Source organism: Sebastes umbrosus, chromosome 12 (genome assembly GCF_015220745.1).
Source record: "Sebastes umbrosus isolate fSebUmb1 chromosome 12, fSebUmb1.pri, whole genome shotgun sequence".
Lineage (NCBI taxonomy): Eukaryota > Metazoa > Chordata > Actinopteri > Perciformes > Sebastidae > Sebastes > Sebastes umbrosus.
The window spans coordinates 30,788,457-30,813,258 of NC_051280.1; the positions used below are offsets into that span (position 1 = coordinate 30,788,457).

General features: G+C 44.4%; 1 protein-coding gene across 10 annotated transcripts in view; it reads left to right on the top strand.

Annotated features, from left to right (window-relative positions):
• depdc5 (DEP domain containing 5, GATOR1 subcomplex subunit) overlaps window positions 1–24,330 on the top strand; it is a 30,207-nt gene extending 5,877 nt beyond the window's left edge. For 2 of the 10 annotated variants that reach the window (XM_037787527.1, XM_037787520.1), the window contains exons 13-43: window positions 1,072–1,175; window positions 1,289–1,363; window positions 1,768–1,902; window positions 2,700–2,761; window positions 2,847–2,920; window positions 3,008–3,077; window positions 3,184–3,220; window positions 4,678–4,798; window positions 4,903–5,126; window positions 6,166–6,366; window positions 6,590–6,725; window positions 6,808–6,899; window positions 8,585–8,644; window positions 9,710–9,893; window positions 10,986–11,146; window positions 11,467–11,587; window positions 11,676–11,843; window positions 13,081–13,303; window positions 14,432–14,568; window positions 14,654–14,804; window positions 15,076–15,138; window positions 17,580–17,698; window positions 18,449–18,529; window positions 19,057–19,189; window positions 19,429–19,528; window positions 19,618–19,857; window positions 21,063–21,232; window positions 22,815–22,986; window positions 23,087–23,147; window positions 23,608–23,690; window positions 23,788–24,330. In XM_037787527.1, the coding sequence (XP_037643455.1) occupies window positions 1,072–1,175; window positions 1,289–1,363; window positions 1,768–1,902; window positions 2,700–2,761; window positions 2,847–2,920; window positions 3,008–3,077; window positions 3,184–3,220; window positions 4,678–4,798; window positions 4,903–5,126; window positions 6,166–6,366; window positions 6,590–6,725; window positions 6,808–6,899; window positions 8,585–8,644; window positions 9,710–9,893; window positions 10,986–11,146; window positions 11,467–11,587; window positions 11,676–11,843; window positions 13,081–13,303; window positions 14,432–14,568; window positions 14,654–14,804; window positions 15,076–15,138; window positions 17,580–17,698; window positions 18,449–18,529; window positions 19,057–19,189; window positions 19,429–19,528; window positions 19,618–19,857; window positions 21,063–21,232; window positions 22,815–22,986; window positions 23,087–23,147; window positions 23,608–23,690; window positions 23,788–24,086 (4,057 nt within the window). In that variant the 3' untranslated portion in view covers window positions 24,087–24,330. Of the gene's footprint in view, window positions 1–1,071; window positions 1,176–1,288; window positions 1,364–1,767; window positions 1,903–2,699; window positions 2,762–2,846; window positions 2,921–3,007; window positions 3,078–3,183; window positions 3,221–4,677; window positions 4,799–4,902; window positions 5,127–6,165; window positions 6,367–6,589; window positions 6,726–6,807; window positions 6,900–8,584; window positions 8,645–8,820; window positions 9,894–10,985; window positions 11,147–11,466; window positions 11,588–11,675; window positions 11,844–13,080; window positions 13,304–14,431; window positions 14,569–14,653; window positions 14,805–15,075; window positions 15,139–17,579; window positions 17,699–18,448; window positions 18,530–19,056; window positions 19,190–19,428; window positions 19,529–19,617; window positions 20,005–21,062; window positions 21,233–22,814; window positions 22,987–23,086; window positions 23,148–23,607; window positions 23,691–23,787 lie in introns of those variants that run through there. The other 8 variants (XM_037787523.1, XM_037787521.1, XM_037787524.1 and 5 more) reach the window with 8 other exon arrangements.
• The last annotated feature ends 472 nt before the right edge of the window (window positions 24,331–24,802 follow it).

A 24,802-nucleotide genomic window follows, 5' to 3' on the forward strand; every position in this document is an offset into this window, starting at 1 on the left:
TTCCTTTGAAATTTCCATTCCGGTGCGGAAGGTGTGTTTTTGTTTTGGCCGGTGTGATCTCGTCCACGGCCCATTTCGACACCCCGTTGTCACATATGAAACAAACTGGCACTCAAACACAGCCTTCTGCAGCCACGGAAGCAAGCTGACCAACTGGATCAACAGATAATATAACTTTAGATTCTACACGGACCACATCGCTCTGTGGTCCGTGTGCAGCTGGGTTATCAAGGCAGCGAGTATTTGAGACACACAGCCGCTGAAGTGATTCTGTCTACTGCTGCTGGTGGCCAGAGGCTAACGCGGTCGTGTCGAGAAGGTAACCCTCAAATTGCACTCCAGTCACACCGGAAGAGCAGACGGGCGACGGCTCCAATGTTTTCAATTTGAACTGCTGTTACATATTTTAAACGCTAGCTGTCAGTACTACATATTGTTCCTTTAAGTGTACGCTATATTTAGAATATTTTCACCGCTTTACCTCGCCATCAGACAGCCCTTTTCTGACGTGGAACTGAAGCCGTTATCGATGTTCTCTTCAAAGCCACCAGACTCCTTTTACAAAAACAGTAAATTTACCTCTCAGAACACAAGAGTTGCTGGTCTACCGCTGCCTCGATCGGTTTGTTTCTTTGTGTGTGTAATTGTGTGACTTTGGTGAATTCGAACTAATCCTTTAAAACACCAAAGTCACACAATAACACAAACTATCCGATCGAGGCAGCGGAAGCCCAGCAACTTCCATATTCTGCGAGGTAAAATTACTGTTTTTGTCAATGGAGTCTGGTGGCTTTGAAGAGAGCACAGATAACGGCTTCAGTTCCCCGTCAGAAAGGACTGTCTGACAGCGAGGTAAAGCGGTGAAAATAGTCTACACAAACTGATATAGATTTTTTAGGTGTGTAAAATCCGTTTTGCTGCTGCAGTACATTGCTTTGCTCCCGTGCTGGTACTCCTGTCTGTTTCTCTGAACTCTATCTACTGTGGGTGATACACCGACAACGGAGAAGTACCTCATACAACCCCACTTAAAAAAAATCTGATCTGATCCTTTAAGTGTTTTGTGATCAGGGTCGTGGCTCAGAATGAGAGACGGGATGAGTGGACATCGTTACTGGTCACCATCAAGAAGCTCTTCATTCAGTATCCTGTCCTGGTGCGGCTGAAAGAAGCAGGTAGGGAACGAGTCCAGCGTTTTGCCAGACTAATGGATCTTTGGATCAGGTGCCCTTTTGTGACCAAAAACCTTGCGTTGTGTGTGTCTTGTGTTTATTTACCTTCATTCCAGATGGTTTTCCTGTTGGATACAACTCAACTGCTGCTCAAGGAAACTACCTGGAGGCCATTAACCTTTCCTTCAATGGTGAGGAACCAGAATAGAGCTGCACTGGGGGCAGCTTATCAAAAGTAGGATTTGTTGTATTCATTGTGCAACTATACTGAGCTTACTACATTTTAAAGCTTGGTAAGCTTGGTAACTATTTCTTAAAGCCCCCCTCCAGTGTATTTTGGCATTCTCATAATATCTCATATTTATTTGAGTCATTTCTTGACTAAGTTTGCACATAAATTTACTCATTGTCTTAATATTATCCAGGCAAAGTCAAATAATACTTGAACAAACAAACAGTAATTGGTTATAAAGTGAACAGAGACATGAAGAACGCACTTTAGAAGAAGCACTTGCTGAAGGGAAGTGTCTTTCACACTTCTACTAACTAGAAAAAGACAAGAGGAAAAGCTGATGATCACCAATGTCTCCCATAGTGTTCGACAAGCACTACATCAACCGTAACTTTGACCGCACCGGCCAGATGTCAGTGGTCATCACACCCGGGGTGGGAGTGTTTGAAGTCGACCGTCTGCTCATGATCCTCACCAAACAGCGTATGATTGACAACGGTGAGCGTGACCATACAAACACAATTCAAACACATGGAACTTCAAACTGAACAATAGATGTTAACAGACAATAAAAGGTTCATTGCATGAAGTTAAAGAAATAGTTGGGATGTTTTTGAAGTGGGGTTGTATGAGGTACTTCTCTATAGTCAGTGTATTACCAGGAGTACCAGCACGGGAGCAAAGCAATGTACTGCTGTGGACGGGGCTGCAGCAGCAAAACGGATTTTACACACCTAAAAAAAATCTTCATCTGTTTAAGTGCACGCTATATTCAGAATGTTTTCACTGCTTTATCTTGCTGTCATACTTCCCTTTCCAACGGGTAACTGAAGCTGTTCCATCCGTCTATGCTCACTTCAAAGCCACTAGACTCCTTTGTGTTATTGTGTGACTTTAGTGCTTTAAAGGGTTAGTTCGGATTCACCAAAGTCGCACAATAACACTACAAACTAACCGATGGAGGCAGCGGTAGACCGGCAACTCCCGTGTTCTCAGAGGTAAAATTACTGTTTTTGTCAATGTAGTCTGGTGGCTTTGAAGAGAGCATAGATAACGGCTTCAGTTCCCCCGTCAGAAAGGGCTGTCTGACAGCGAGGTAAAGCGGTGAAAATATTCTAAATTCAGTGAACACATAAACTGATATTTTACGCGTGGTGCCCGTGCTGGTCCTCTTGTCTGTTTCTCCAAACTTGGGGCGCTGACTATGGAGAAGTACCTCATACAACCCCACTTCAAAACATCCAAACTATCCCTTTAATGATGTTGAATGGTGACACGTACTTTTCTCTCTTTAGGTATCGGCGTAGACTTGGTGTGTATGGGGGAGCAGCCATTGCACGCGGTACCATTATTCAAGGTAACTCATTCAGAGCGTCTTTCGGTGCATTAGGCTGTATATATATATACCTGACTGGTTTCTGATGGTTCGTTACTCTCTGTAGCTGCACAACAGGACCACACCTGGAGACTCTCGTGTGGGAGACGACTATAACCTTCCTCACTGGATCAACCACAGGTAAAAACCACACGACTGATAAATGCATTTAAATTCAAGGTGGAATTGATTGATTGATTTTATCTTGCTTGCGTCTTTTCTCTTCAGCTTCTACACCTCCAAAAGTCAGAACTCTTGCAGCTCCTTCACCCCTCGAATCAAACTGGCCGGTCGCAAGGTGCGTTCACATTTTTGTTGCAGCACTGTCGTTTGACTTTAAAACAATTCAAAAAGGATTCTCTTTGTATGTTTTTAACATCTCATTAAAATGACCTTCCTTCTAGCTTCATGCTGAGAAATTCAAGAGCAGCAAGGACCACAGTAAGTTCTGACTCTTTATCTCTCTGAGCTCTTTTCCACCAAATTAGCTCTGGTTCTTGAACCGGATCCGTTCAGGATTCTTGGAACCTTGGTGCGATCTAGCGAACCAGCCCGCGTTTCCACCAGTTTTGAGCGGAACTATTGTAATCAAGGATGTATGTAATGATGATGTATCAATCCCAAAATAGCCCACGAAATAAGGAAAAATCCCACAACATTATTCTTTATTCATATTCTCAGACTTATATCGCTGTTTGTTGTGTGTAGAGTTGCGTGTGTGTTCAGTGCAAGCCCCCCAGGAAGAGCGCCGGTCGTTGATGCCAATTTTCGTAGCAGCCAAACGGCGGTACTACAACTTCCGTGTCCATCACGTGATGCCATTGGGCCCAAAAATACTTTTTCTCCATAGACTTACATTGGGAAAGAGACATCTGTAACTCAGTAGATAATTTTTTTGGAGGTGAATCAACTTTCCAGTACGAACACTTGAACAGTCCTTATTTAAATCATTAGCTCCTAAAAGTTGTAAAACGCACTAATAGCTGAATCCAGAGTTATTTTCCTTCCTCCGTACATGTGAATGGCTGGAGCGAGGGCTGGGAGGCGGAGTTAGTAAGCCGTGACGACAGCGTGACGGCTTTGACCCCGTGACCCGAGCCGTGTCACCGAGCGGACGCTACTGCGCCTGCTCCATGGGCCCAATGGATGCGGAAGATCGCCGGGCACTTTTCCCGTCAGAAGTCGAGCCATTTAGGCTTCATGCGCCACTGAGCAACTTTCATAGGAGTGAACGGGGCCCCGCCTCCAACGCTGGATCCAGTGCTCTTAACACACCCATGGTACAGTGTTGCGGCAGGCACTGGCACTGAAATGGGGGAGATGGAGACAGATAGACAGAAGAACATGTCAGCCTGCCGCGCCGTGCTGCTCCGTGAAGCTTCGAATGGCTTTGAATATTTCTCACCGAAGCTTCAAAGCCTAAAGAAATGGTATCGGGACAGCTCTAATATGACATGCCTGATGCTATTTTTTGGTTCCAGCTTGGAACCAACTTTTCGGGTTATGAACCAATTTATTTTTGGTTGAAACGCTTTGAATGTCTGAAAATTAGATGCACGAGTCGGAACGGAACCCGTTCCATGTTAGTGGAAAAGGAAAAAGAATTAGATAATGGTGCTAGGGATGATTTATTACAGTAAACATGTTACATATTAGTCCTTTAACACTTTGGTCCAGATTGAAATATCTCAGCAACTACTGGACTGAGTTAAATTTTGGTCACCATAGTATGAACTCCATTGAAGTTGGTGACTTTCCTCTAGCGCCACCATGAAGTTAACATTTTTGGATTTTAGTGGAATGGCTTTACAACTCTTGTGGAAGGATTGCCATGAATTATGGTACCGATATTCATGGGGCCCAGAGGATGAATCCTAATGATCCTAATCCTCTTCCAGCTCTCTGTGCTCCAAAGGACTCTGAAAACAGCCTGCCTATTCAGGTGGACTACGACGCCTTTGACGCTCAGGTGTTCAGACTGCCTGGTCCTTCACGGATTCAGAGGAGCACCAACTTCAGGTATCTTACTGCTTTCTAGGTATTCTTCTAGGTATCTTAATCATCTCTAGTGAACCTTGTGGACCTTCAGCCTCGTTGAACAGTAGTGACTATGTGTCTTTCAGGATGGGTCGAGACAAAGAGTCGAGCGGGAGGAAGAGCTGGGGCTCGGTGGATGTCAGCGCAGGCATCGGCGCGTCCCCTCCTGTTCGCTCTGGAGGTCCGGAGGAACAGCGCAGCCTGGCCTCTGATGATAGTCTGGGCCCTGTGTCCAACATGCTGCTTATACCCCGCATGCCTCCCGCCCAGTATGAGGTCAGCAGCTCCCTGGGATACACCAGCACCAGAGGTAACTCCTCCACATCTTAAAGGAACAGTTCAGATTTGTGGGGTTGTATGAGGTACTTTTCCATAGCAGAAGATGGCAGTGTGGACGGGGGCCACAGCAAAATGGATTTTAGACACCTAAAAAAATCTCAATCCGTTTAAGTGTACTCTATATTTAAAATATTTTCACCGCTTTACCTCGCCGTCAGATAGACAGGGGAACTGAAGCCGTTATGCTCTCTTCAAAGCCACCAGACTCCATTGACGAAAACAGTAATTTTACCTCATGTATCCAAACTAACTTTCAGTGTGTCCCGCACCGTTGGCTCTAGTCTGCCCGTGTCCGAGTTTTTTCGGCCGATTCATCATGTTGAATCGGTGGCGGCGCCCGTCGCAGAGAGAAATCACTCTGATTGGCTGTTCAGCTTAAACTAATCCGTGCACAAGAAGAGAAACGGACGTGAGGAAAGCAGGCCAACGAGTAAAGTCAAGAGGACACACACAGAAGGCTCTTCTCATTTTTCATCTTCATCACATCTGATCATTCCAGATATTTTCACAGCGACATGAACATCTGGAATGAAGCAGTGGACTGAGTGAGACTGGTGTGAAAATGGTCGGCTTTGTTTCATGTACGTATCATAACAACAGCTTGTATATCCGCCGTCCTCGGTCTTCCGGTTATCCTTTTTGAATGACAAATACAGACTACCGCCGCCTGCTGGTGTGGAGAGTTATTTCCTCTCACGCGGGCGCAGAACGTGCGTGCTAACTGGCTGTCCGCTGTAGTCTTTTTTAGGTGTGTAAAATCCGTTTTGCTGCTGCCCCCCGTCCACAGCAGTACATTGCTTTGCTCCTGTGCTGGTATTCCTCTCTGTTTATGCCATCTACTGTAGGTAATACACTGACTATGGATAAGTAAGTATCTCATACAACCCCACTTCAAAAACATCCAAACTGTCCCTTTAAGGGAAAACACTCACAAGGGATGTGACAAAGAGTGCTCCCTCCATCTCGTTCCTTTCTCCATCCCATTCTTGTTGTCTTCTTCTGTTGTCCAGAGTTGTTGGAGAAGATGATGGACTCTCAGCGGGACTCCAGTGCCCCGGGCAGGTTCACAGTGGGAAGTGCTGAGTCCACTCTGCACATCCGTCCAGGAGGTTACACTCCTCAGAGAGCCCTCATCAACCCCTTCACCCCGTCCAGGATGCCCATGAAACTCACCTCCAACCGGCGGCGGTGGATGCACACCTTCCCTGTCGGTGAGGGAACACACGGCTTTGTGAAAACACTTGCATGCAGGCGGCAGTTTAACAGACCTGGCTAAGGTCCTGTATGTATGATCATCTTGGATGATGTAGTTTGTGGTGTATAACACAGTATATTTCAGCAGCATCACAAACTGCAGTCTCCAAAACGATCATGCAGTTTAAGGAACACCTCCGTAAAAACAGCATGTACTGTATGTGCGCTGTTGTTCCTCAGGTCCTTCTGGAGAGGCCATCCAGATCCACCACCAGACCAGGCAGAATATGGCTGAACTGCAGGGCAGCCAGCAGAGAGATCCCGCCCACACCTCCGCTGAGCTGCTGGAGCTGGCCTACCACGAGGCCACTGGAAGGTCAGACACAAGTCAAAGAAAATGCAACTCGAGAAGCACAGACAGTGAGATGAATGTTTGGTATTTATCTTTTTCATTTAAGGCGAACAACGTCGAGGCACGCTGGAGAGAACGGTCTTTACGTCGGTGGAGGGATGGAGGAGTTGACTGGAAGTCCAGGGAGCCACAACAACGGTGATATGCCGACTCTAAAACCAGTGTTCTCCTGAAACATACTGAGTATTTTAACCCTGCTTTATAGGTTGGCGATGTTCTATAGTCCCCAACAGATTTATGTCTTCAGTAGGAACCAATGTATGGAGGACCACAAGAGTAAATAAAGTATTTCATTGATTAATAATTAATTAAACAATAAAAATAGGCATTAATAAATGAATAATAATCTATGAATAAATGGACTACATTACAATGTAATTCATTATTTGACATTTTAATGGGCAATAAAGAGAAGAATCATAAAACGAATTTACAAATGAAATATTAATTCATCAATAAATAGTTCAAATTTAAAAGGGATTAAAAAAAAACACACCAAAAAACAGTCAATAAGTGAGTTATTTAAAAATACATGAATGGATTCATTAATAAATAATGGAATTAAAAAATTCTATTTGAAAATGCAGTTTAAAAAGAGAAATAAATAACTGGATTCACAATTAAATTAAAGCTGCAGTAGGTAAGATTGGAGCAAATGCGATTAAAAAAGGTTATTTTTATAGAAACCTTTTGTCATTATATCCTGACAGTAGTGCATGAGACAGGTAATCTGAAAAAAGTCATGTGTCTCTGTGTCCTCCGGTGCTCCTAACGGCATCTGCAAGATTTCACAGACTGGAGGAAAACAACCAATCAGAGCCGAGCTGGAGCCTTGCCGTCTCTGAGCAGCTGTCAATCACTTTGCGAACTCCGACCAAACGGTCAAACTAGGCAGCGCTGATCAAATATGAATCAATATTCTGTTACTGTAATGCCTATTTCTCTCCTCAAATGTTTTCAGAAACATCTTGTAGTGTACTGTTTAGCTGTAAAATGAGAACGTTTGTGACCCGGCAGCTATGTTGAGATCAGTTGAGGAAATACCAAGCACCGCCCAGCAGCCAGAGCACAGCCAATAGGAACGCTCTCTCTCTCTGAATTGACCTGTGATTGGTCAAAGTCTCCCATCACAGGCTAGATTTCTTAAAGCCTGAAAACAGAGCCATGAGGAGGAGCAGAAGTCTAGTTTTCTCTCAGAACATTTGAATTACAATATGCTGAAAGGTTATTATGGAATTTTTTCCCAATGATGCCAAAAAACTGCAGGTTTAATTGAGAAAATAATCATCAGATCAATCGACAAACTGACTGCGTTTACTTGCACACTAATATTCCACTATTATTCTGAGTTTCAATCGGGGTTCAGTTTGTGACACACGGCCTCTCGCCTGTTTTACGGTCAGCTCTGTGCGTTGCCGACAGGTTGCAGAGATGCATTCCCAAAAGAAAAAAAGGAGAAACACACCTACTGCTAAACATGATGAAAGACTTGGATGTGAACAGGTTTTGGGATATGCGCAAATATGTCAACACCGACGTTTTCCAGAAGGGGGTTGAAGGAATGAAAGAGGGAACGGAAGTCGGTCACAGGTTACGTTAATCGGAGTATAACGGCTGCTTGTAAACAGGAATATTAGTGGAATATTCACTTGCATTAGCCATGTAAACAGCTTAGTAAAAATATTGACTTTTTTCGGGATAAGGGCAAAAAACAAAAAAACGGAATATAAATAATAATAAATATATAATAATGTGTAAATAATCGTTAGTTGCTCCCCCTGTGAAGCTGCTCTTTCTGTGTTTTAATTGTGATCTCCTTACAGGAACTCTGACCAACCGCGGATCCACGTTTCAAGACTTCTCCCTCAGCGGCGCCGATCCAAGTGAGTCCACCTTGCCTCCCACGGACAAAAACAAAAAACATGTAAATTGATAAGTCGCAAAAAAAACAAACAAACATTTGTCAGGATCGGGCTCTGATGTTCTTAATCACCAAACTTGATGATGATGATGCCGATAAACCGTCAGAGGTGTCTTTAACCTGCGAGGGTTTATTCAGCTTTGGCAGGCAGGCTTTCTCTGGGCGTCTGTCTCCAGGGGGTCGCAGGTTAGAAACCACTCCTTACAGGTCATGTGGCTCGGGGTTACCCCTCCTCCTCCTCCCTACTGTATCCTCACTTTCTCCCTTCCTTCTCTGGGCCTTCTCCCTGTTCATCTTAATTCTCATGATGAAATATCACCAGGTCTTAAAATCCTCTGATTCATTAATTAGCCCTCACGTCATTTTCTTCACCATGACCTGTTTTGCATTCAACAAGCCTTGTGTGTGTATATATCTCATTCCTGCATGGCAGTATGCGTAGTATATGTCTCTCTCAACCTCTTAAATTTACTGTAAACAAAATCTCTCTTGCGCACAATATTGAATGTTTGCTCACCATCCGTATGTTCTGCATGATGTGATTTCTCTGCTTAAATTCGACTCAGTCACTTTTTGCAGTTCGCACCTTTTGCTGAGCTCAGGACACATTTTCCACTTCTTGCTTGTGACTGGTGGCGATCACAGACTGTCACAGGGCCACGATCTGCATGTCTGATCACTGCACCTCAACTACAGGCCCCCCCCTCTCAGGAATCACCAGCAGGGGGGGGGGCGACGAAAGGCCAGTAAAAGTAACACGTTCTGTTTTTTCTCTTCCCCTCTCTTCTACTTTTGTTTGTATCTTCACTCTTTCTTTTCCATCTTCACATCTTCATCCTCTCCCCCAACCTTTCTTTACTCATCACCCCACTGTGCCTCCCCTTTCCTCTCTATATCCACTCTCGCCCCCCCACACACATGTACCTCTCCACCCTGGGTACATGCATTTGTCTTTGCTGTGGGGATTTTTTTTTGTTTGTGTACGTGTGTGTGTATGTGTGTATGTATGGTGTGGGTGCTCCTGAAGCCCTGCTGCTGTCTGCACCCCCGACAGTGCCCAGCTTCTGCTGCACAGTGGGGGTGGACTGGAAGTCTCTGACCACTCCGGCCTGCCTGCCCCTCACCACCGACTACTTCCCCGACCGCCAGGCGCTACAGAACGACTACACCGAAGGCTGCTACGACCTGCTGCCGCACAGCGACCTGGAGAGGTAGAACGTCCTGTCTTTTAGAGTATGACTGTCTGTAGCCGGTCACTTCAACTCAACAGCTGTTCATACATTCACATGCCCAACGGCACAATGTCCTCTAGGGATCTGGGAGACATGTCCCCCCCTCACTTTTATAGTTTACGGTTGATTTTCTTACTAAAATGACTCTGAACAAAGTATAATAATCTGGATTAGAGAAGAAAGACTGCAGGCACAATTTAGGTCTGAAATAAACACCTTCACGTTTCGGGGAAAAGAAATCATTGAGTCATATTTTTATTAACAGTTAAAGGGACTGTTTACACTTACACTCTTATAAATCATTGCGGTTCGGTGTCCTGTGCGCGCTCGCGTGTGGCTACGCTGTTCCAACACAAACTACACGGAAGCACCAAAACCGCAAAGTTAAATCTAGTGAAGCCCGTCTTGCAAAACAGTGTCAACTCTTCCTGCTCCAGCAACCCGACCGCGGTCAGAAGACACAGACGAGACCGTAGCTTTGGTCTCCAGGACCGGAGTCTCTGCTGTACTCTGCTCCTCTGCCTGCCTGCCTGACTTCACTCACACACTGCGCTCGTTCTCACTCGCTATCTCGCTCCACCTCTCAGGTGCATGCACGCACACTACACACTGCAGAAGAGTTAGTTTAGCTCTGAGAATATCTAGTGAATGTACAGTGGACATTTGTGCAGAAATAACTGCTGCAGCTCCTCCAGACCAACAGAGGTTTCCCGTGTCTTGTTTCCTGGTGCTGAGTGAAGTGATGGGGCTGACGTGTGTCGCCTCACTGTGTTGAGTGATGCTCGTTCATGTCTATATAGAGCGAGCACAAGCGCGAGCAACAGGACGCTGACTTTCGTTGACTTAACGGAAACAGGAGTCGCTGTTAACAAGCAATTTCTGGTTCTTACATAGAGTCCCTTTTAAAGGGAATTTGAAAAAGCACTCCCTTGGTTCCCCAGCGACACACCCGGCAAGTGTGATGCAGATCGAATGAGCGGTTCTCTCTCTAGATATGCGAAGGACACACGGACAGAGGATGACCGGCATTAAGCAAATCAGAGAATCAGACTGTGTTCGTTTGTTTCTCAGGCGGGAAGACGAAGCTCCAGTGATGAGTGCGTCTCAAGTGTTTGAGGAGTTTATCTGTCAGCGGTTGATGCAGGGATACCAGATCATCGTCCAGCCCAACAACAGGAAACCTCAGCCCGCTGTGGCCACACCGCTCGGCAGCAGTCCTCTTTACTCCAGAGGTTAATTCATGTTTCATATCATTTGTTTTGTGTGTATATTTATTTAAAATCATTGACATTTTCAGATTGTCTACTGTATTCTCACATCAAATCGTAACCGTATATTATTTCTCGGAGTTAGTTTGTGATTATTAAGTATGAAGTTCTTAATACATGTATGTGGGATGAAGTAAAGTTAGCTTGATATTCACTGTAAAATAGCTTTTCCACCTTTACTAACAAACTAAATTACAACTTGAATATGTATTTGTGATAACTCAGTCTACCTCTGCTTTCACTATGTGAGAAAGGTGACTGTATATGTCCTCTTTCTTCTCCAGGGTTGGTCTCTCTGCGTCGAGCAGAGGAGGAGGAGACCGTTTACTGGCTCAGTATGGGCCGGACGTTCCACAAAGTATGCCTCAAGGACAAGATCATCACAGTCACTCGCTACCTGCCCAAGTGAGTACACCCCCGGCAGCCCCCCAACACACCCACAACTTATTCTGCATCTTTTTGCCGTGTGAATAATGATGTGTGTTTTCTTTAGGTATCCGTATGAGTCGGCACAGATCCAGTACAGTTACAGCCTGTGCCCTCCACACTCTGATGCTCAGTTTGTGTCCTGCTGGGTGGAGTTCGGCCACGAGAGGCTGGAGGAATATAAGTGGAACTACCTGGACCAGTACATCTGCTCTGCTGGCTCGGAGGACTTCAGGTGCACACAAATACACAAACACATACTGACTTCAGGGCTATTAATGTTTAGTTTATGGTCAAAGCCAAATATGCAATCTACTATTGAGTAGGGCTGGGAACAAAAATCGATTCACCTATGTATCGCGATTTGGAAATATTTTTTTTTAATGCCAGAATTGATATATTTGCTTCATTTGAGTCTCTGCGGAGGTAGAAGGAAGTTACCGCTTTTATTGTTGTAGTCTGAGTAACGTGATGTCATATCCGTTCCGTATCCGTCAACCAAAACAAACCGCAGCGAGCCGAAATGAAAAAGCAGAAAACGGCGGAGGGTCTGCGTGGATACGACCTGCACCCTCACATGTTAACTCCAGCGTGGTAAACACTACACATCCAGTAAAGTATGGAAACACTTTGGGTTTCACACATTGACAGGAAAAAGCAGAGCTAGACATCACGGCTAAAGCTGCATGCTAACTCTGTCATGGACAGGAAACGAGCCGGCCGTCGCTCTCATCTCCATGGTCAAATAGGCCGATGCTACGACTGTAGAGCACCTATATACTGACATTTATGTTCTCTGCATTCAAACGGCCCCGATGGAGCTGACCATGGATGAATAAAGAGAACGGAGCTGACAGGAGAGCTAGAGACCACCTTGGAGAAGTTAGAGGAAGTATACACGTGTGACTATGTCCGGTTTTCAAAATAAGGTGTTAACAAAGGGAACTGTAAATACAAAATACATCTATGGAAATAAGATTGATTGGATTATATTCACCAGAAGTTTAAAACATTACATGTTCCTTATAAATTAAAACGAAAATACCACTAATCTGTGAGGGAGATGTCTTTATTCTTTGATTTTTGAGTTGCTGGAAAAAACTTAATAAATAGTTCCTGACAATGATCCTGATATATTTGACTTCAGGACATCTCTGACTACATACAGACACAAAGTCAAGCATTTTTATTGTATAAATTTAGATATTTTCCAAAGTAAAAGTCCCTAGAAGTGTATGATTCAACTTTTTCCCCATGGTCTAGTGTTAAAACAGTTAACAAAAATCGCGATAAATCGCAATATCGAATCGCAACACATATCGAATCGGCACCGAAGTATCATGATAGTATTGAATCGGGGAAATAGGTGAATCGTCCCAACCCTACTGTTGAGATGTGAGAGTTTTATATCCACTCTGTTACAGGAGTATCATTATCAGATAGCATGCTCTGCCTTCCTTCTGCCTCCACAGTTTGATCGACTCTCTGAAGTTTTGGAGGACTCGCTTCCTCCTGCTGCCAGCCGGAGGAGCTCGGCGGGTGGCGGACGGGGAGGGCCACTGGGATGTTTACGGGGAGGGAGCAGGCGCTTGGATGGGTGGCAACGGGGACTGGGTGCTGCTGGATGGCTTCATCCGCTTCCTGGAGGGACTCAACCGCATTCGGCGTCGCCATCGCTCCGACAGGATCATCAGAGTGAGGCTCTTCTAGTTTACATCACGTTTGTTTTTTTATTATTATTAGTCTTTATTAAACAAGGACCATGCACAACAAACATTTATCTCAAAATGAAAAGATGATTTATGCCAGATTTAGCTATGAGCTAATTTCCATCTGCGGTCCCTGGGCAGGTACACACAAAACAATCACCAGACAACACATATAACTTTGTTTTATTTTGTGCTTCCGTTGAGTTTGTGTTGGAGTCTGAGTTGTGGTGGAGGCAGGTCGTTTGTTGACGTTAGCCGACTCTATTTCTAACCGAACGTTAGCTACGGCTAAAGCACTCACGAGCGTGCATGAGGTGACATCCGTTGGACCTTCCCAGGCCCGGGTTCTTCACATTAAAAGCAGTCTACAGGCTGAGAGAGGAAACCCAGAAAGTCACGGAAGGTTTCATTTTTACTTCCACCAAGACCGAAGACTTAGGAAGGAGGTTATGTTTTCACCGGCGTTGATTTGTCTGTGAGCAGGATTACTCCAAAAGTCTGTGATGGATTTGAAATAATTTTTTTTGAGGGGTGGAGTGAAGCACAATGAACAATCCATTCATTTTGGTGGCGATCTGGATCATGATCCGGATTTAGGAATATTTTTACGGATTCCGATCAGCCTGAGCATTAAGACCACAGAGTATAACACATGCGAAGTGTAACTGATGAGGCGTTGATGACACGTGACCCCGCCTCCTTCTTCGAGCAGAGAGAGACGTGTGTGGATGTGTGTGCGGGAGCTGCTGGCCGTCCGCGCTGAGAAAGAACAAAGTGGTAGATGACGGGATGACAGACAACGTAGTGTAACGTTATACAGACATAACACGGCTGCTGAATGAGAGAGGCATCCGCCGATACGTTACACGGAAACACACCGTGTTAATAACAAGCCGACCACCTCACGGTACCGCCAGCTGTGATCTGTTTTTAAAGTCACGCATTGGCGGAGGTCTGCGCTCTCCGAGTGCAATTCTAGTTTTCGTTAGATTACAACCCGTTCACACATTGTCAATAAAAAAAGATTTATAAGAGTAAAAACTTACGTACAGTCCCTTTAATATCCACTGTATCTGTAGGTGCTGAAATGTTTGTTTCACTTCTCTTCACATAGCAGAAGGGCACACCAATGAAAGGACTGCAGGTCACCAGTCCTCTCCCTCCGTACTCTACCGAGCCGGTGGCGCCCCCACAAGGCAAGAAAGGCACATCGGCTCTGTCAGCCTTACTGGAGATGGAGCAGAACCAGAAGTGAGTGTATTCCTGGGACCGCAGGCCAATTTGTGTTGCAGCCATGAATCTCAGTTTTAACTGCAATCTCTCTGCTTCCCGTCAGGACTCTGGAGGAGCAGCAGCAGCAGCAACAGCAGCAGCAGCAACAGCAGCAGCAGCAGCAGCAGCAGCAGCAGCAGGCAAAGCCCTCAACAGCTGTCAGTGAGCCCTCGAGTGTTGCCACAGCTCCCACATACGTAGACAGCCCCCGCAAGGTGAGCGTCTATACTGTGTGTGTGTATGGATCAGAGTACATTGTTTTGCTTCAAGTGTTTTTTAGCTTTTGCCGACTCATCTGAATGTTTTTTTAATCAGCTACAAATACTTGGATAAAATGGTTCTTCTTCACCGGTGCTTCGGTGTGGGGCTTTTGCTCTTGTTTCTCTCCTTCCATCTGCATTTGTCCCCCCCCCCCATGCTCTCTGTTCCTGTTCCTGTTGCTTTGGGTGTTTGATCCGGGGTCATGTTCTTCCTGTGTGCTCACAGGACGCTGCCTTTATTTTGGATTTTATACGTAGCCCTCGCTCCTCCTACATCTATCACTCTCAGGTCAGTAACGAGGTCCCTGGGCATCACTGCAGCTGTGTGTGTGTGTGTGTGTGTGTGTGTTTTGGTGTGTGTGTGTGTGTGTCCACATGTGCTGTAGCTCCTCTAACTCTCTCTGCATTGCTGCATGAGCATGGTGTGCAGAAACACTCTGATGTTTTTGTCTTGCAGTGCCCCGTCAGACTCTAGTTTTGTAGTGTGTTTGTATTTTGTGCCTGCTGGTAGGTAGATAGTGACTCCGTCAACTCTCACACCGGGATCACATTTAATCCATAGCGCAGTAAACATTTCGACATAACACTTATTCAGTGAGATTAGTTGTTATACCACATAAATTAGTTCGGTCAGTTTGTGAATTTGTGGCTAAATTGTTACACAAATAGTCAGATCTCATCTCTACAATGTTAAATCCAGCAGTACATGTCCAGCAGGTCCGGCGAAGACACTATAGGGGACGCGCTGCTCCACTTTACTGGCCCTTCAGGTGGTGACGTACCCTCTCGTTGAATGCACCTGATTGTTCCCTGGTTTTCTGCTCGCCGTTTCAAACAGGAAAAAAAACGAGCTGACATTTGGCGAAGGCGGGGTTCACCCTGGACAGGTCCCCAGACTATCACAGGACTGACACATAGAGACAGACAAACATTCACACTCACATTCACACCTACGGGACATTTAGAGTCAACAATGAACCTGCATGTCTCTGGACTGTGGGAGGAAACCTGAGACCCCGGAGAAAACCCACTTAAATATTATATATGAAGCCTTTTGTAAAAAAACAAAAAAATGATATCATGACAATTTAAATGAATGAATCTGAAAACCTTTCACGGACCCCTGGGAGTCCCCGGCATCGTACGGAGGAAGAAAATGCCCATTAAATGTCTCGCCTAGGGCACCAAAATGCCTCCATATGCGACGTAGGTACAGTCTAAATAGCAAAACATCGTCTGTTCAGTGACTGTGAGCGGACTAAATCCTAAAATCAGTGCGCTCCAGTTCCAGAGAGTAAAACATGTAGTGTGATCCTGGTGTAACTAACATGTAATAGATCAACTTTTGAGGCCCACTCCTGTTTCCATGCATGACATCAGGACTGGGCTGGTCTGTTCCCCAAAAACAGACATGTTTTCTTCTCTTCCCTCCACTGTTATCTATCCATTCAGATCCTTTTCATTCATCCAGGTTTAGAGATCTCTGTGTCTCTGAGCGTCTGCCTCCGCTATACAGTTCAACAGCAGCAGTGTCTCCCGTACTCTGGATAAACCACAGGATGCACATTGGGACAGTTCCTCTGTGGATCATCCAGAGCAGCAGCAACACTGCTTCTATGAAAAAACAGGAATCCAGACTAACTTTTCCGTTGGTTGCACTGGTGTGCCTAACTTTTTTCATTTCAGGTGCACCAGCACATCATTTAGGTGCACCAAAAAAAATTGTCACCGTGTGTTTTGGAGCTGCAATAATACATTTCAAGTGTATTGTCAGTTCCTATATAGGCCAGGGGTCAGCAACCTGCGGCTCCGGAGACACATGCGTCTCTATTTAGCCTCTCTTCAGTGACTCCCTGTTGATTTTTTAAAAAAATTAATGGAAATGAATAACGTTTATTTTTTTTTAACATTTTCATTTATCATTCTTGTAGGTGATTCTTACATTCTCCAGTTGTACAAATCTGTAGCCTATACGCCGAATGTTTTTTATTTTGTTTTATAATTTCAGTCAACCAAAATGTGCGTCATAAGTCGTAATATTACGGGAATAAAGGCATAGATTTACGAGAAAAAAAAGTCATAATATTAGGAGAATAATGTCATAAGTTTACGAGAAAAAAAGTCGTAATATTACGAGAATAATGTCATAAGTTTACCAAAAAAAGTCGTAATATTATGAGAATAACGTCATAAGTTTACCAAAAAAAGTCGTAATATTACGAGAATACCGTCATAAGTTTACGAGAAAAAAAGTCGTAATATTACGAGAATAACGTCATAAGTTTACCAAAAAAAAGTCGTAATATTACGAGAATACCGTCATAACATTATAAAGTAGTAATTTTCCGTGTTATTTTAGAGGGAAATAGAGCAGCGTGTGTGAAAATGAGGAACGTGGAGCATCTTGTGAAGTTATACTTTAGTTTAGGTTTCACAAATAACAAAATATTTCATCTTCTGGCTCATCAGCAGCACGTTATCATCAGTATCAGGACCTTGAAAAGATTGTGCAAGAAACTGAGTTTATTCCGAAGAAAGAACCACACGGACCTGATGAGGAAACTGCCTCTTTTGTTTACGAGGAAATTACTTTTTTTTCTCGTAAAGTTATGACTTTATTCCCGAAATCTCCGATTCCCCCCCCCCCATCAATGTGGCCCTAATACTCCGTCGTAGGAAACCTTCACAACTTACTAAAATGAATTGAGTGAAGTGCTTTTAACTGTGCAGTTGCCTGCTGAGGCCAGCGAGGCTGCAGATAAAGGAGTCCAGCCAGCAGTGACAGCCGGAGCGGCAGCACAGCCTGCAGGAGAGACCGCAGCCGGCAGCAGCAGCACCTCAGACACCAGGTAACCTTTCACTTCCCGTACTGCAGGGATACTCTTGACAGCTGTCTAGCACATCAAAGATGATAAAAAGGATTATAGTTAAGGCTGTCAGAGTTACTGTAAAGCTGAGACTCTTGTGGATCCAATGATTCAAACTATTCATGTGTGATGATGTTAGTCCCCATAGGAGACATTTCATTGGAGTGAGACCATTTTTTTAAACTTGACCTCACTGTATAAAATGACCTTGTGGTGACCTCTAGGATAATCACAGCCTCATGAAACTTTAAAGCCACAAACTACAGACCTAGAGCATTCAGAGGATGGATGGTTTTCCTAGCTAGATTGACAATAAGGGGGTTTCTGAGCAGTTTACACAACAAGTGCTCGCCATCCAATCAACGAAAAATACAATTCTTGCAGAAATCTCCAAATGTCAAAAAGATTTTGATCCCAAATCACAGCATGGCTTTTTCTATGGTGTTCCTCAAGGTCTTGGTGTCTTAATGTGGTATTATAGAGGGATTATTGATCATTTTTATCAATTTTCCAGTGGTAAAAAAAAAAGTTACTTAAGCACTAAATCTGTGCAACAAATGGTATCAACCAAAAAATTGCTGCATTTGCTTTGACATAAACTGCTGAACTTCCACATCTCCCCCTAAAGAACCCCTGTAGCCCCCTAGATAAGACAAACGTCAGCACACACGGATAATCTGCCTAAACAGTAACCTGTGGTGGTTTAGCACTGATCTGTGATCTCATCCCCAGTGGGCAGTCTGCAGCGGGAGCCCTTTCTCTGTCCTCTTCCTCAACACTCCTGGAGATCCTGGAGGCCATCAAACATCCCACGTAAGAGTTGTTGTTGTTGTTGTTGTTGTTTTTGCTGTTGCTGTTGCTGTTGCTGTTGCTGTTGTGTGTTTTTGATTTGAAGCCTGTAAAAGGAAACCAGTTACCCCATCAGAATTGTTTATGTGGCTGCTGTAACCAGTTTGTATGTAGTTATGTAATATTTTAACTACTTTAGTAAAAGTAATAATTATAATTAATATATTTGATATATACTTTTGATGTGTATACATTTTTTTATTTTATTTATCATTATACTATATATGTTTATGTTTTTCTTAATTTTCTTTTTAAACTATTATTAATATAATTTTTATGTTTAGTTGTTTATCTGCTAGGGCTGTTGTTGCGATTTTTAGGTTGTAGCGGGCTCAGTTTTAAAGCTAGAGTGAAAATACCGGAAAATGTTTTTTTATTGAACCTTTAATAAACAGACCTTGAGACAGGCTCTCTCGTTCGGTTTTACAAGGTCATATCTTCTGTATTTCTGTATTTAGTTGTTTGTGTCTGTGCTCTCTCTGGTATTACAGGACAGGTGTACAGCTGCTGCCGGAGCAGAAAGGCCTACCACTCAACTGCTTTATTAGCGCAGAGGTTGTTCACTGGCTGGTCAACAATGTGGAGGGCGTGGCCACACAGGGGATGGCTGTGGATATCATGCAGGTAAGAGTTGCATGTCCCAACTTTCCTTTAAAATTGATGAAATAATGTCGTGGGGGGTCAAGGAAACAAGTGAGGACGAGTTAAGAAGCAGTTAAAGCTAGGGTTGGTAATGTTGAGAAACTAGCAAGAGTATGCGAGATTTAAAACGTTATCCTATATATATATATATATATATATATGTTTGTCTACAAGGAAAACTCCGCTCAGCTGTGCCGTGTTTGTCTGTTTGCTTTGTGTAGAAAATGCTGGATGAAGGCGTGGTGGCCCACGCTTCTGGAGATGCTATGCGCACTTTCGTCTACGGATTCTACTTCTACAGGATAGCAGGAGAGAAGGATGGTACACATGCTCATACTTTCATATATCTATAACTAATGTCAGGTGATTAGAAGGAATATGTGATCCAGCGGGTGTCCTGTCCTCTGCAGCCCCGACCTCCCAGCTTCCCTCCACGGCGGCCGGAGGCTGGTCCGCCGCGGCGCTGGAGGACTTTACTCTGTTCCAGAGGAAGTGGTTCGAGGTGGCGTTTGTGCTGGAGGAGCGGCGACCATGCGACCTCCCGGCCTTCCTCCTGCCCTGGCTGCCCAGCCGGCCGGCTTCCTACGCAAGTAGGCACAGCTCCTTCAGCCGCAGCTTTGGAGGACGCAGCCAGGCCGCCGCACTGCTAGGTACACCCAGCCCGATCCTCCCCCGGCCCACTGCCCACACCGCAGAGGAGCCACAATCTCCTCCCTTCATCCGGCACGAATCAGATCATACAGAAGTCCACTTCAGAGAGTTGCCCTAAATGGGTTAGATGAAGTAAAGGTAAAATGGTAAATACAATTAGGATTTTAGCAGATGATTAAAGCTTCTGTATTTGATGTCCAGAGCGTTGATATAGCAGCAAACAACTGTTGTCTATGTAAAGATGTTCAGACCTGGCATTAACATGCGTCCTGAGTGATCCGATCACAAGTGGACAGCTTTAAGCACGTCTGTTCTTGACTCAGCTCTCCTGACAGTGGACTGTAGATCTGCATTGTTCTCCAGTGTGTAGTGCATGACGATAGCCGTAGTTTGATCCGTCCACATCACTCAAATTTTTTTGATCCCCACCTCCACCCCAGTAAAATCAGTGCATGCTGCGTGGTGAGTGTGTAGCTGATCCAGGAGCAGTAATAGGGTTGGTGTGGTGTTTCAGTGCATGCTGTGGTGCTAGTGGCTGTGGTTCAGTAGTGCTGTGGTGTGCAACGTCCTCGCCTGTCGCATCTCATCCTGGCTTCTCAACATAAAGCACGCTATCGCAACGCGGCTCGTGAGCAGTGCTTCTGCTCCGGCTCAATTCTTCATGCTTCATTTGTCCCCTTTGACCTCAGGATATTCGAAAGCGCTTGCATCATTAAAGCAACAACTTTGCAAGATTAATGCTTTCCCAGTTCTCTTTGGACTGGTTTCCTGGAATAGTCTTAAAAGGAGAGTTTGGATTGTTTTGAAGTGGGGTTGTATTCTCCATAGTCGGTGTGTTACCTACAGTAGATGGTGGTCGGCAGTTCTCCAAACTGGGGGCATGCCGTGTTTAGGTAGACTATGGAGAAGTACTTTCCCTTTAATGTAATGCCAAAATCATTCAGTAGACACTGAGTGCATTCATAGCTTATTTGTTGTTCGAACCGCTCTCCATTAAACCAGGAAACCTCTCTTTGAACTGGGATAATGTCAGACTTTAACTTGATGTAATCCATGCTCACCACCTGCTCTCACTCCTCCTCCTCCTCCTCCTCCTCCTCCTCCTGCCTGCCCATCATGCCATCCATCTCTTTGCTTCCCTTTGCCTCCTGTCTTCCCGTGTCTCTCTCCACCACCTCCCTCCGTCTATCTATCCCCCCCCCAGCTGCTACGGTCCCGGAGCAGAAGACGGTCACGCTGGACGTGGACGTCAACAACCGCAGTGACCGGACCGAATGGTGCAGCTGTTATTACCACGGGAACTTCTCCCTCAACGCTGCCTTCGAGATCAAGCTGCACTGGATGGCTGTCACTGCTGCAGTGCTCTTTGAGATGGTAACTAGATGGCTTCTTCTTCATCCTTTACATGTTAAGAGACACACAAAAAATTTTAAAAAATAGATTGCAGAATCTACACTCAAATTAAAAAAATCATCTTGAGTTCCTGAATAGTGCAGCAGATTAAGGAAGACAAAACTAGTATGACTTTGGGTCTGAAGAGACCCGCGATCCCGACAGACTTTACTGTCTTTCAGAGGCTGTAGCAGGTTCAGTTTTAGAGCGAGAGGTACAGATATGAAAACCTAATGAATCCATCGGTAACAACCATGTCATACTAGCTTGTCGGAAAGGAGGTTACATAACGCTCCAAAGTTACGCTAAATTTTGGCAAGGAAAAACTGGTATGGTCATTTTCAAAGGGGTCCTTTGACCTCTGACCTCAAGATATATGAATGAAAATGGGTTCTATGGGTACCCACGAGTCTCCCCTTTACTTGCATGCAGTATAAATGTGTTACTGGGGTCCCTAAACAGTCTTGGAATTACATTAACTGGGTATCACTGTAAAGCTGAGACTCTTGTGGATCCAATGAGCCCAACTGTATTCATGTGTGATGATGTTAGTCCCCATTGGAGACATTTCATTGTAGTGAGACAATTTTTTTTTTAAAAACTTGACCTCATTGTATAAAATGACCTGTGATGACCTCTAGGATAATCACAGCCTCATGAAACTTTACAGCCACAAACTAGAGACCTAGAGCATTCAGAGGATGGATGGCTTTCCTAGCTAGATTGGCAATAAGGGGGTTTCTGGGCAGTGTGTGTGCTCGCCATCCAATCGCCGAAAAATGCAATTCTTCAGAAATCTCCAAATGTCAAAAGTTTTTGATCCCAAATCACAGCATGGCTTTTTATATGGTAATCCTCAAGGTCTTGGTGTCTTAATGTGGTATTTTGGAGGATTATTGATCATTTTCATCAATTCTCGAGTGGTAAAAAATGGTTAAAATTAGCACCAAATCTGTGTAACAAATGGTATCAACCCACAAATTGCTGTAACAACTTATGAGACATATTAGAGCATAGGGATGGACATCATGTACTTCTATCATAATGTTCTAAACCCTTATACACTTTCACAATTTATTTTAATTCATAATTCATGTTTATTTCTGATTTATGTCTAGAACAACTTGACACACAGTGCTGAGCTGCATCTCAAATGAATTAAGCAATGTTTTTAAAGGGTTAATTTGGAGGAACCTGAGATGAAGGCAGGTTTCTTGTGAGCTGACTGCTGATCATTTCAGTGATTTGATGATAACTCTACCATGCTCTTAACTGTGTTTAACAGTTAACAGCAGAGGTATTCAGTGACGATAACGACTCGGACACTGACGGCGATTACCTGAGCTGGTCCAGGCAACAAAGTAGAAGTATATATTTGGGCAGCAGAAAAGAAGTTTGCAAACTCTTTTGAGTGAGAGAGCGAAAGAAGATAGTAAAAGGTGGCGGGTCACATGTTAACTTCTCCGTCTGGATCTTGAAGCCACTGAGAAGTACAACTTGTCTCCTAGAGTGTGAACATGTAACGGAGGATTTTTATATATTCTAACCAGCTATCATCCGTCAGGTTCAAGGGTGGCACAGGAAGGCAGCGTCCTGCGGCTTCCTGTTGGTCCCCGTGCTGGAGGTTCCTTTCGCTCTGACGTCCTACCTGTACGGAGATCCGCTGAGAGCCCAGCTCTTCATCCCTCTGAACATCCACTGTCTGCTGAAGAACGCCAGCGACAACCTGTTCGAAGGTATAGAAGCGGCCCGACCGACTGCTGCGGTCACGTGTGTTTTTTCATGTGTGCTGCAGCTCACTCACGACATGTGTCTCTGTTTGAATTCATCAAACAGGTTTTGAACCCGAGACGTACTGGGACAGGATGCAGCTCTTTCAGGAGGCCATACTCTACAGGTTGTTGTTGTTTTATGTTATATTGTTATTATATTTTTTGAGCCTGAAATACAAGGACGCGATGGGACATTTTGAGCACAGGATTTCTTTTCTGCAAGCACATACATTAAATTTTGTAGAGAAATTATCACTCAGAATTATTTAATTTGAGAACTTGAATTACAATATGCTGAAAGATTATTATGGAATTATTTTGCCCAATTATACCGACTACCTACTGCAGGTTTAACAGACTATTTAATACAGTTTTGAGTGATAAAGTATTCTCTATAAGATATAATTAATGTCCATGCAAAAAAAATATTTCCTCTTCTCAAAATCGCGAAAAATAAAACATCATGGCACTCGTTACATTTAGGATTACAGTGAATTACAAAGTTCTGGATCCTGGACCCTTCATTTTGTCTGAATTTCTGAGTTTCATTATGCAAAACTGTAAATGTTGTGCTCCTTTTACCAGATTCGGCTTCGTGCACGACAAGTTTTCTGCTTCTGCTTTTAATTTCCCCTCCGAGAACAAGCCCCAGTACATCCACGTGACAGGTCTGTCACATCATAACGTTAAAAAAGAAACACACACACACACAAACGTCTGCTTCCTGGAAGCCGACGAGCTTCAATCTGCTTCTCTTCCTGTCAGGCACCGTGTTCCTGCAGCTGCCGTACTCCAAGAGGAAGTACTCGAGCGGGCAGCAGCGCAGACGCAGGAACTCCACCACCTCCAACAGCCAGGGGCCGTACGGCGGCGAGGAGCGTGTCGGTTACTACTGGGCCTACAATACCATGCTGACCAAGGCCTGGAGGACGGGCGTGCTGGGCGACGAGAGGCTCGCCGACCGCCTGCTCAGAGACTTCACGGACTTCTGCGCCAACAAGGACAACAGACTGCTTGGCTTTTGGGACAGCTGCCAGGAGAAAATGAACGCCAGCGCGCCCTGACAGGAGGAGAGACGAAATGTAGATCACGAAAACTTTTTATTTATCCGGCAAAATGTTGGACTCCTGCTGCTCCGACTGATCAACCGCGGATCTCTTTGGGTGTTGACAGTATTAAATGCTTGATTCTCTCAACATCTGAAATATCAAATTCATGCCTTAAGAGCAGAGATTCTGCTCCAATATTGTGTTCTGATGTTGATTCTTTGTTTATTTACACAATAATATAAATAATAATAAGACAGTACTCATTTGGACGTTGTTTTTTTAAACCAGTGGAACAAGGAACTGCCTGCTGAGCTCCAGACTGTTTTAGACTTCCGCTGGTTTTCATGTCACATCCACCTGATTCCCACTTGACTCCCACCAACTGTTGACGCTTTGTGTTGCATAAACAATCACTTCCTGTTATGTTCAGCCAGTCAGAGTCACAAGCAGTGTTATAATTGGACTGCAGCTGACTCATTTGGTTGGACAAAGCAGATCTGAGTAGATGGTTTTCCACAGCCCTGTTCAGACCTGGTATTAACATGTGTCCTCAGTGATCGGATCACAAGTGGAAAGCTTTAGAATACGACTCTGCATGCCTCTCCAGTGACCACTTGTGATCCGATCTCACTTCAAATAACTTGCAAATAAACAGGCAGTAAACACGCGGCTAATACAGCAGACGTTGTGACGGAATATTACATGAATGTCAGTGAGTAATATCCTACATA